Below are 12419 nucleotides of genomic sequence, written 5' to 3'. Positions count from 1 at the left end.
ACATATTACATTGAGAAAAATGTTACTCATTTCTTTCCTGTTACTTTTATTTATTTCTATGCAGACATGTTAACATAGGACATAGATTATTTTGTTATCTAATTTTACCTTCCAAAAGACAGAAGCAGATGAAAAATATGAGGTTCTTTCCTGTTGGCTTTTTTGAATTAGCTGTTTTAGATTCTAAAAGTTTAGTTCCTAAAGAAGTAACCCTGTAAATAATTTTAATGTCCTCCTCTAGTGCAGGGGTAGGCAACCTTGGCTCTTTTATGACTTAAGGACTTCAACTCCCAGAATTCCTGAGCCAGCATGGCTCAGCTTGGAAACCTCTCTCTTTCCCCTCAGCGTGGCTGGCTCAGGATTTCTGGGAGTTGAAGTCCACGAGTCTTAAAAAAGAGCCAAGATTGCCTAGCCCTGCAATAGGCTTAGGAAAGCCAACAGAGGGAGCTTTTTTTGGCAAAAAAAGGTGCCGGAACGCCATTCTGAGCGTTCTATTAGAAAAAAAGCCCTGTATTTTTGTCTTTTTTGTGTGTGTTCCTTTTCCTTTTTTATTTTTCACCTTTCCCCCTTTTGTATATCAAAGCAATATCATACCTGCTTTGAGGTGGTGACTGTAGGTGTTCCAAATACAACAGGCCATTGGAATTCATGCTCAGTAAAATTTCATCCTTAGAAATAAGATGTATTTGAAAAGGTTTTGCCATTATATGAATCTGCTGGTCTTGCTCAGCACCCACCAGCACAAGTTTGTCTGCATCTTTCTTTGATATCTTCAGCCTTGGAAATGGAAAAAGACAGGTAAAGAGAAAATCTTTGAGAACATTTTTTGTTCAAATTACAAATAAGAGCAAATCTGGAAACTCATCACTTCCACTAGTGTCAGTCAGTTATACATATCAAACTGACCCTTTTTGTTAACATACATTTCTGCAACAAGTTTCTATATCTTTAGATATATGTTCCAGATATTTTTGCCATTTTTTTAAAAAAAAAGAGGAAAAAAGCATATTGCAGCTGGGAATTGCTAAAAATTCTAAAAAGAAGTTATCAATTCTAGCAAAAGAAACATTAAGCATGGAGTGTACACAGAAAATTATGACAGAAAAACTGTTCATGAACTGTTTATCAGCTGAGTGGGAATACTGACCAAGTTTAATCAGCATAGCCAGGGTTAAATGCTGTGTTTAATAACTGAGATATTTCCTATATGGTTAATAATGTGGATGTTTTGGGTTAGTTTTATAGTTGGTCCTCATTTTCTTTCTGTATTTTTGTCTTTATATGTTAAAACAAATAAAAATTAAAAGGTTATAGTTCAAGGAAAGGACAAAAGTTCCTCAATACTAGTGGATGAGAACGAGACGAGGAGACGAGGTCTAGAGAGCGGTTGGAGATCCAGCCGATCCGAATCCGACCGATTGCAGTTAAGAACCTTTATAAGGTCTTATCTTGCGGCGATAAGGACGGCGAAGTCTAACTACTTTGCCGCCCTTATCGCGTCCGCAGATAATCGCCCGGCCGCCCTGTTTAGGGTGACTCGCTCCCTCCTTAATCAGGAGGTGAGAGAGGATCCCTTGCAGGGACGAGCCGAGGAGTTTAGTCATCATCTGGCGGACAAAATCGCTCGGATCCGGACCGGCTTGGACTCTGACTGGGCATAGTCTAATGTGGAGGAATCAGGCGGTCTTGAGCATGTTATCTGGAATGAGTTCGACCCTGTTTCCCCTGATGATGTGGACAGGATCATGGGGAGACTGAGCACCACCACCTGTTTGTTGGATCCGTGCCCCTCCTGGCTAGCTTATGCGGCTCGGGAAGGAACACGAGGCTGGTTCCATGCAGTAATAACTGCTTCCTTGAAGGAGGGTGTCTTTCCTGCCGCCTTGAAGGAGGCGGTGGTGAGACCCCTTCTCAAGAAGCCTGCTTTGGACCCGGCTGTTTTAAACAACTACCGTCCAGTCTCCAACCTTCACTTTCTGGCGAAGGTTGTTGAGAGCGTGGTGGCGCATCAGCTCCCTCTGTTCCTGGAGGAAACTGATTATCTGGACCCGTACCAATCGGGCTTCAGGCCCGGACACAGCATGGAGACGGCATTGGTCGCGCTGGTGAATGATCTCTGGAGGGCTAGGGACAGGGGTTGTTCCTCTGTCCTGGTCCTATTAGATCTCTCAGCGGCGTTCGATACCATCGACCATGGTATCCTACTGCGGCGTCTCAGGGGGCTGGGAGTGGGAGGCACCGTTCTACGGTGGTTCTCCTCCTACCTCCAGGGCCGCTCGCAGTCGGTGTTGACGGGAGGGCAGAGATCCGCCCCGAGGTCTCTCATTTGTGGAGTTCCTCAGGGGTCGGTTCTCTCGCCTCTCCTGTTCAACATCTATATGAAGCCGCTGGGCGAGATCATTCGTGGTTTTGGGGTGGGGTATCATCAGTACGCTGATGATACCCAACTTTTTCTTTCCACCCCGAACCAACCCAGTGATGCCCTCTCCGTGATGTCCCGGTGCCTGGAGGCGGTTCAGGTCTGGATGGGGAGAAACAGGCTTTGTCTCAATCCCGCCAAGACTGAGTGGCTGTGCATATCGGCATCTCGGGTTAACCAAGTTATTCCATCCTTAATGATGGGGGGTGAGGTGTTACCCCCCGTCGATAGGGCTCGCAACTTGGGCGTCCTCCTGGATTCACGGCTCAATTTCGAAGACCATATAGGAGCCGTTACCAGGGGGGCTTTTGCTCAGGTTCGCCTGGTGCACCAGTTGCGTCCCTATCTGGACCGAGACGCCCTACGCACAGTTACTCACGCGCTTGTGACCTCCCGTTTGGACTACTGTAACGCTCTCTACATGGGGCTGCCCTTGAAGACCACTCGGAGGCTTCAATTGGTGCAGAATGCGGCCGCGCGAGTTGTAATGGGGGTTTCCCGATACTCCCATGTAACACCTCTACTCCGTGAGCTGCATTGGCTTCCGGTTGCCCTCCGGGTGAAATTCAAGGTGCTGGTTATCACCTATAAAGCCCTACATGGCCTGGGTCTGGGATATCTGAGGGAACACCTGCTGCCGGCATCAAACGCCCTTCGCCCAGTGCGCTCCCACAGGGAGGGTCTGCTCAGGATCCCGCCGGTAAGAGATTGCCGGCGGGTGACACCCAGGGATAGGGCCTTCTCGGTGGGAGCGCCTGCCCTCTGGAACCAGCTGCCGGTGGAGCTGAGAACTGCCCCCGACCTCCGATCATTCCGCCGGGGCCTGAAGACCTGGCTCTTCGAGCTCTCGGGCCCAGACTGAGGAGAAATTTTTTAATTTGGAGTTCTTTTTAATTGAGTACAGGGTCAATTTAATATTTTTTAATTTGGTTCTTAACTTTTGTATGTTGGATTTTTAATTCCCTGTAAACCGCCCTGAGTCCTCAGGGAATAGGGCGGTATATAAATATAACTAACTAACTAACTAAATAAATAAATAAATAAATTTTTGCAATATTCCTTAAAATGATAACATGTAATCAAATAATACATTTTATAAATAAATAATCATAAAGTATGCCAGATTCTGCTTGGCTGTGAGTCCTTCCAAATATCCTTCAGATATTTTAAATTATAGCACCCATTATGTAAAGTATAAGGCTTTGTACTTATGTTAAGTATTAAGTATAAAACTATTAAACTATAAAGTAAATTAAGTATTTGCTTAATTTTATTTATTATATTAAATTAATCAACAGAAGACAAAATAGATATATAACACAATTCATACTGCTATGTTATCTGAAAATTAATAATCTTGCTAACGTTTAAAAGGAAAAGCAAAAAGAAAACAGAAAAACAATTTGGAAATATATTTTGTAAATAGAACCGCAAAATTAAGTTGCTTTGCCCTCCACTTTTCTAAAAAATAAAAATAATTAAGATATTTACTAACAATACTTACTTTATATCCCACATCTATAAAAAAGGTATCAATTTCTCCTTTCATTAATTCACTAACTCAGCTTCATGCCTGAAAAATTCACAATTTTGATTTTTTTGAAAGTCTCAGATAATAGGATTACACTCAAAAAGAATGTATATCTTATATACAGTGTCTGATGCAAAGTTTTGTTAACAGCTACATTTATTTCAACCCAAAATGTGACAATAGAGAAGTTAATATTTTAACAATAGAAAAGTTAGTATTCTAACTCCAGAACAAGGCAACTATAACTAATCTTTATTATACATTCTCTGAGATGTCCAAATATCTACAAAACAATTTTTATTAATCTCATTTTAAGATCACAGGAAGCTAATTTCATTTTATTTAAAGTAATTGAAATAATAGTGATGCTAAATAGTAAAGAAAATACTAAAATGCTAATGTGAAAAGACTCTCCAAATAATACATGTGAAGTACACAGATGTATCTTATAAAAAGTCTAGCTATGTGTACTATTCAATAATAAACAATATTTATTTGAATGATGAAGACCCAGTATGAGGTCCATATTTACTATTTCATATGTAGTAAAATATCTGACACACTATTCCCAACGGTTCTTTTCTAAACTGGACAGCTAAATGTCACTTTATGTAAATGCCCCAGTGGCAAAAAGAGGACTTGTTCCCAATCCATACCTGATCTAAGATATCACTTCCCATAACTTACCTCAAGCTAGCTGGTTCCTTTATGAGAACATCAGGGACTTCGTATCTTGGCTTGAGTGGATTTACCTCATTTATTTTAAGCCTGAAAATATTGCACTCTATTTCATACATTTCTACTGAAAGAGTTACCTAGTAATTGAATAAATACAGGAAAATTATTAGAGAGTAGTAATATGTTATATTAGACAAAATATCAATTCTCACAAAACACCAATTTGTCTTCTTACTCTTTTACTATTTATTCAAAATAATAAAAAAGACAGTTTCAACATACTGTAGCTTCTCCACTGAAAAGAGTCTTATTTGTGTTTGCTACCAAACAGATAGAAACAAATCAGTAATAATGAAATAGAGTAGCTAGTGGCATTTATTTGCAAACTGGGCATCCATGTTTTTGATCAATTACACTAAGAGGTATTCCTACCTTGCTTTCTTCATTGAAAATTTGGAATTTGACATTGCTGTTGGATAGTTCCACAGTTTGCAGTAAGGCTTGGTATGGAGACTTCCCAGGACTTAAACGTTTCTGACGCCTGATGTACACAAAAAAGAACATAAAAAATTATATTACCTGTATTGTAGATGAGAATGTGATCATTTTTCAAGGAATTGACTAAATCTCATTGAGTAACAGGTCTAAATTACATAATTTGAAATCAATATTAACAATAGACATGTTTTGTTATAATATTTTTATCTTATTTTCATTCATTGTTAGCCATCCAGAGACATGTATTTGTGACAGGTGGCCATACAAATTGAATAAATAAATCTGGAATACAGGGTTGATTATTATTCTGATTATTTGACAAACGATAAAACAGCACTGTGTAAAGTGCAGGAGAGGACAACTAAAATCTGATTACTGATTAATAGCCAAACACTCTCCCAAGGCGAAACAGTTCTGGCACTTTTATTGGAAAGAAAGCAACTGAGGAACATACCTGGGGCTTTAAAGTGATTCATGGCATGGAGAAAGTGGACAGGAGAAGTATTTTGTCCTTTCTCAAAATGCTAGGAAAAGGAACCATCCAATATAGATAATTGGAAGGAGATTTAAAAAGGACAAAAGGAAGAATTTCTTTCCACAGCATGTAATTTATTTGTGGAATACAGGTGTACTACTACCAGCCCTTGCAATGCCGGTTGTGAGGGAACAAAGATGGGAAGAGAGATGTCGGTATCTCCTGCTTAGGAATATTCAAAAGGCAGGTGGTTGGCTACTGTGAGAAACAAAGTACTGGAGTAATATCAACCCTACAAGGTAACCACTTCAGGAACTGGAGTCTACAGGAAAGCTAGAACTACACTGTGTTGAGGTAATATAATATTTCTCACATGCTCAGACTTTTCTGTTCACTCAAGTGTGAAGGTTGGAAGATTTTTTTTTCTTCTCTTCCCCCTTTTTAATTTATATGTTTGAAAAATACTTTTATATTGTTATTTTACTTTGGTTTGAGAATGGCTGTATTGTGTATTTCACAGTTGTTTTGATTGCAACCTGTCTTGGGAGGCTTTGGCATTTGAGGAAATACATAAAGGGATTAAATACATTAATTAAACAAATTAAAAATTAGAGCTAGCAGATCCTGGCTGAGAAAAACTGTACCACTAATAAATGGCAACAGGAATTAAGGGTTTTTAGTTTTTAATTTGTGTTGTAAACCATTCAGAATCACGCTGGTGAGATGGGCAATGTAGAAATTTAATAAATAAATACATAAATCTCTTTGATGTCATATAGATTTTTTGCAGCGGATACCCTAACCCTAACCCTTATAAAGTTCCTCTCAATGCAAATTTTGCCCTATAAGATATATTGCTGCAATCACTCTTCATTGAAAGTTGTGCCATACCATGTGATGTTATATGAAAACAATATTTGCAGATAACAAAATATTCATAATCTTTACCTGTAAAAGGCAATTTGCTTGCATGTCTTAAAATGCTTTTTATCCACAGCCTCATCTTGAACACTAAATATGAGAAAATATAACATTTCTAAAATGTATAGTGAAGAAAAAAATATTATTTTCTCATCAGCTATAGACACCGGAACCAGCTTATTCTAATGGAAAGTTCTGAAATAGCTGCCTGTATTAATTGCATACTGGTCACATTAAGCAGCTACAGTAGAAATGGATTCTACATTACACATAATATTTGCAAGAATGAATCACATTCATTATTTCAAACAAGTGAAACCTTTATTGCCAATCGTCTGAGAAAATACAATTAAATCAAGACATTCTTATGGTGGTGTCCTTTTAAAATTTTCAAACTCATTGTCTTCTTTAAGCAGATATTGGTTATTTATTCCAATTCTTAAGTATACAAACCAGCAAAAGTCAGCTCAACAAGTAAAGTGAACACATATCCAAGTCTGCTTTAATGCTCCTTATTAAGCAATGAACTAATCCACTTCATAATGTTTTTAACATCATTATTTTTTCTTTTTATCTTATGCTGCCTAGGGTGGATGGTAGTCATATAAATATGGTTGATAAATACATATATAAATAAATATTTTCACAATCAGATCAAACAATATAAACAGCCAAACAAAATAAACACTACAGGTAAAACTATTGCAGGGCAGTAAAATGTATGGTTTCTCACTGCAAGAAACACTAATCCTACTATAATTAAATCAAGGGCTGCTGACTTGATTATACACACATAGAAAATATTCTGTCACTATTACCTAGAATTCAACAAGCCAAGCTTGACTGAAATATAGAACTATGAATAAATAATTGATTTCTGCACCCTAAGCAGCTTTGGACCACTTCAAATCATACATCTGAACAACCTTTCATGTCAAATGACTGCATGCAGCCATCTCAAAAATGTTTGTATTCATGTGACTGCATTAATCAAGTTGCAACAAGACTATCATATTGAAAAAGGTAAAACAATAATTAGGTTTACATTCACTTTCTTAATAATTAAGCTTCATGTCCAAGTGTCATGTGATTGATTTTGTATTTCTGGAACTCCTTCACTTTATATTTGGTAGTATAATTACAATTTATTACATAGCATATTCATGTCAATGCTGTAATTTTATTATTTGCATTCCATCTATATTTTTATTCCCAGCTCTGTAGCTGTGTAATCTTAATTTCTGCATGAATTCAAACTAGCATTTTAGAACTAAAAATTATTTGGATTCTTTTAGGATCAAGCATTGTGCTTAAGTATTAGGATCAAGCATTGTGCTTAAGTAAGATTTGCATATCAGTTATTGCAAAATCATATATATTTAATCTACCTGATTTCTTGACAGCTTGGTTCCATGATCGGAGTGAGCTATTTTTGAGCCATTCGTTCGGAAATGAAGAGGAAATTCTCTAGCCAATAAGTTTCTGTTTCACATTATCTTGTTGCATGCTGGGAAATGGAGTTTTTATTTGATAGTCCTGCCCACTTGACCAATAAGGTGAAAGAGACGACAGCATGCATATGCTTTGTTAGTAATGTTTCTGTAGCTCTCAACAAGCTGCATCAGGATAGAATTAAAGAAGTATTACTTCCTATTACTGTTTTCTTCTTAAATCAGTTTAGTTGTACAGAAATAAAGTAAGTTTTGCTTGTGGAGTTTTGCCAATTCCTAGTTCCAAAAATATGAATAAAAGCTAATATCAATATTAATTTGTTCAAAAATATTAAGCTCTTAGTTTTTGTTCATCTTTTTTACCTCTTTAATTATATTGTGGCGCTCCCTTCCCCTTCTGACAAATTTCCAAGTGATTTTCTCTATGTCCCTTTTGACACTTTTAAGAGACCATCTGCTATCAACATTTCAGAAAGACAATTTCTGCTTAACTCATACTTTGCATCAGTCTTCACATAAAAAGAAATTATAGCCCATCATACCAAAAAAACCACTGCAAAAGACAAATCAGAAACAAAAATTAAAATAAGCAAGCAAATGGTAAGAGAACACCTATCTGACTTGACAAATATAAATCATCGAACCTGACAGATTACCCCAGAGTTCTGAAGAAGCTGGCACATGTTATGTCAGAACCATTGCACCACATCTTTCAAAAGTCCTGGAGCACTGGGGAAGTACCTGAGGATTGGAAAAAGGCTGATGTGGTTCCCATCTTCAAGAAAGGGAAAAAAACGGACCCAGGAAACTACAGACCAATCAGTTTAACATCAATACCTGGGAACATCCTAGAAAAGATAATAAAAAAACAGATCTGCAAACAACTAGAAGCAAACAAAGCTTGTAAGCCGCCCTGAGTCTTCGGAGAAGGGCGGGATATAAATGGAATTAAAAAAAATAAAAAATATAAAAAATAACTAGTAGCCAGCATGGGTTTGTTAAAAACAGATCATGCCAATTCAATCTTATTTCATTCTTTGACAAAGTGACTAAACTAATAGACTAGTGAAATACTGTGGACATAGTATACTTAGATTTCAGTAAGGCATTTGATAAAGTAGACCACAACCTACTCCTTGGTAAGTTAAAAAAAGGTGGAAAAGACAACATCACCACCAGATGGATCTGTAGCTGGCTGGCAAACCGTACTCAATGAGTAGTCCTGAATTGCACCACAACCACTTGGAGAGAAGTAAGCACTGGGGGTACCACAAGGTTCCGTCTAAGGCCCAGTACCCTTCAATATCTTCATCAATGTTGTAGATTTGTAGATGACATCAAACTGGCAGGAGTAGCCAACACCCCAGAAGACAAACTCAGGATCCAAAAAGATCTTGATAAACTTGAACAATGGACCCTATCCAACAAAATGAGTTTCAGTGTGGAGAAAAGCAAAGTTTTACATTTAGGTAGGAAAAATCAAAGGTACAAGTACAGATTGGGCAAGACCTGGCTTAAAAACAGTAACTTTTGAGAGGGACCTTGGTGTCCTAGGGGACGATCACTTTAACCATGAATCAGCAGTGTGCAGCAGCCGCCAATAAAGCTAATACAATCCTGGGTTGCATAAACAGAGGCATAGAATCAAGATCAGGCGAGGTATTAGTACCACTTTATTAGTACCCAGTACTAGTAAGTACCTAGTAAGACCACACCTGGAACAGCCAATTTTGGTCACCATACCACAAAAAAGATGTTGAGTTTGGAAAAAATTCAGAGAAGAGCAGCTAAGATGATCAAAGGCCTAGAGACTAAATATATGAAGAATGGCTGCAGGACTTGGGTTTGGCTAGTTTAAAGAAAAGAAAAAATAGGGGAGACATGATAGCAATATTCCGGTATTTGAGGGTCTGCTACAAAGAAGAGGGGGTCACTTTATTCACCAAAGCACCATAGGGCAGAAGAAACAATGGTGGAAACTGACCAAAGAGAGAAGCAACCTGGAATTAAGAGAAACTTCCTGACAGTGAGGACAATTAATCAGTGGAACAGCTTACCCCCAGAAATCGTGAGTGCTCCATCACTAGAGATTTTTAAAAAGTGGCTAGATAGTCACTTGTCTGAGATGGTATAGGTTCTCCTGCTTGAGTAGGGGGCTGGACTAGAAGACCTCAAAGGTCCCTTCCAGCTCTATTTTATTCTAATTAGGAAATGTGTATTCAAAATTTCTCTATAGAATTAGCACAGAATGGGTATTTTTAAAGAACTGATAAAACGGCTATTTTGCACTGAATTAAACTTAATTCTGGCTCCAGATCAAAGTTGTGTTCTAGAATAGCCTATGGTAAATAAATTTCCTTTGGATCCTGCTTGATTTTTTTGACATCTTGGATACATCCAAGTAGTTTTCCTAACACAATGCTTCAGTGATTGACATCCTCTTCTTCCAGGATATTTTTCGTGTACTATTCTAAATCATAGCTCTAATATTTTGTAGTGTTCTCTTTTCCAAATACTAACCAGGTCCAATTCTGCCTAGCTTTTGGAAAACAAAAGCTGATTGCAAAAGGCCTCAGATTGGTTTTATTCATGGTACAGATGAATCTCACATGAAAACAAAATATTTATAGGATCTAAATGTACTCTTAAATGATGTACAGGTAGTCCTCAACAGTTTGTTTAGTGACTGTTCGAAGTTACAACGGCACTGAAAAAAAGTGACTTTATGATCATTTTTCACAAGACCATTGGACCGTCCCCACGGTCACATGATCAAAATTCAGGTGCTGGGCAACCGGTTCCTATTGATGCCGTGTCCCAAGGTCACGTGATCACTTTTTGCGACCTTCCGACGAGCAAAGTTCAAGGGGGAGGGGGGGAGCCAGATTCACTTAACAACCGGGTTGCCAACTTATCAACCGGAGTGACTCGCTTAACAACCGAGGTCACAAAATGGGGCAAAACTCATCAAACGTCTCCCTTAACCAGTGCTTTTTTTTGTAAAAGAAAAAGGTGCCGGAACTCACACATGTCATACAACCTGCCTTGCCTACCCTACAAGGTTCCATCCAAAAAAGGTGCCGGAACTCCATTCTGAGCGTTCTGTGAGAAAAAAAGCCCTGCCCTTAACAACAGAAATGTTGGGCTCCGTTGTGGTCGTCAAGTCGAGGTCTACCTGTACCTGGAACAAAATAACAGAAAGGATGCGAAGTCAGTATTCTGCCGCGAACAAGCCTAATGCGGAACAAAATGCAGGAAATCCGCGCTCGCCCTCCGCACAACTTCTCTTCCTAACCCAGGGGTAGGCAACCTCGGCTCTTTTATGACTCGTGGACTTCAACTCCCAGAATGCCTGAGTCAGCTATGCTGACTCAGGCATTCTGGGAGTTGAAGTCCACGAGTCGTAAAAGAGCCGAGGTTGCCTACCCCTGCCCTAAGCCAACCGCACGGAGAGAGAAGAAGCATCTCGGCCGCCACCGCCACTCTCGCGAAAGCCCCCGCCGGCTTTGCGGAAGAGCCACCCTCCCCGCCCACCTCGCCTGGGCGCCGGAGCCAATCCGGCGGTGCCCCATCACCCGCCCTCGGTCCGGAGACTCGGCGCTGGAGCGGAAGAGGCGGCGAGCGCTCCCGGAGCAGGTTCTTTCCTTCTTGATTTCGCTGAGAAGGGATGGCGGTGCCAGGCGCGTCGGGGAGGATGATGCCGCCGCCGCCGCCGCGGAGCCGCCTCTCTGTAGGACTGACCCTGCTGCTCCTCCAGCTCTTCTTTGCGGAGCTCCCGAGCCCGGTTGGAGCCAGCCAGCTCTCCAAGTGGGAAGTGCCGCTGCCCGTGGTGAGCTCCCGGGGCAGCCCGCCACGCCGCGCCGTCCCTGTTGAGTGGGCAGGGCGAAGAGGAGGGAAGGTGGCCTGGATCTGAAGGGGCTGGACGCCCCTGCCCGGGGCAGGGTTGCCGTGAAGGCGGGGGAGGGGAGTTGTCGATTGCGGGCTCCGTCACCTGGAGCCTTTCCATCTTTCCTATCTTCCTGGGAGGCTGCCTTCTGGAAGGAGGCAGTTTGGGCGGCTTCTTTTGGTTGTCCGGTTTGACCCACCTGGACAAGGTTTTGCCTCCGTTTTAATAACTGACACGAACTGGTTCACCGGGAACAATCCATTTTTTTTTCAAACTCCTGCAATGTGCGTGTTCAAAAAAATAATAATCGGGGAAGCAGGCCCTGAGCTTCCGTACGTTATTTTTGTCTCAGCGCTATTACATGCATGTGTGGAATAGGAGCTTTGGTTAAAGAGGAAAAAAGATCCTGGGGATGAAGAGTTGCCCATCCAATTAGAAGACTAGGCAGTGGCAACATTGTTCCAAAAATCTATTAATAGAGTGCTGAACGTTTTATTGCCGAAAAGATAAATCTAGCAGCGATAGGAGCTAATGCTGATGACATTTGCAGAAAGATTTCA

At 40.2% G+C, this 12419-nt stretch overlaps 2 protein-coding genes across 4 annotated transcripts in view; one reads left to right on the top strand and one right to left on the bottom strand.

The window, feature by feature from the left end:
- GANC (glucosidase alpha, neutral C) overlaps positions 1-8802 on the bottom strand; it is a 40359-nt gene extending 31557 nt beyond the window's left edge. The window contains exons 1-6 of one of the 2 annotated variants that reach the window (XM_083350576.1): positions 8630-8802; positions 7911-8138; positions 6550-6612; positions 5061-5169; positions 4638-4765; positions 595-777 (exon numbers count right to left, since the gene is read on the bottom strand). In XM_083350576.1, coding sequence (XP_083206702.1) covers positions 595-777; positions 4638-4765; positions 5061-5169; positions 6550-6612; positions 7911-7936 — 509 coding nt within the window. In that variant the 5' untranslated portion in view covers positions 7937-8138; positions 8630-8802. Of the gene's footprint in view, positions 1-594; positions 778-4637; positions 4766-5060; positions 5170-6549; positions 6613-7910; positions 8139-8336; positions 8578-8629 lie in introns of those variants that run through there. The other variant, XM_083350575.1, reaches the window with a different exon arrangement.
- Positions 8803-11425: 2623 nt separating this feature from the next.
- The window catches only part of TMEM87A (transmembrane protein 87A), a 33187-nt gene continuing 32193 nt past the window's right edge, over positions 11426-12419 (top strand). The window contains exon 1 of one of the 2 annotated variants that reach the window (XM_083350580.1): positions 11426-11802. In XM_083350580.1, the coding sequence (XP_083206706.1) occupies positions 11641-11802 (162 nt within the window). In that variant the 5' untranslated portion in view covers positions 11426-11640. The remainder of the gene's footprint in view (positions 11803-12419) is intronic. The other variant, XM_083350581.1, reaches the window with a different exon arrangement.

This window comes from Vipera ursinii (assembly GCF_947247035.1).
Source record: "Vipera ursinii genome assembly, chromosome: 1".
In the NCBI taxonomy this organism is placed as follows: Eukaryota; Metazoa; Chordata; class Lepidosauria; order Squamata; family Viperidae; genus Vipera; species Vipera ursinii.
Note: the sequence above shows the minus strand (reverse complement) of the source record. Positions and strands in the feature narration are given on the sequence as shown.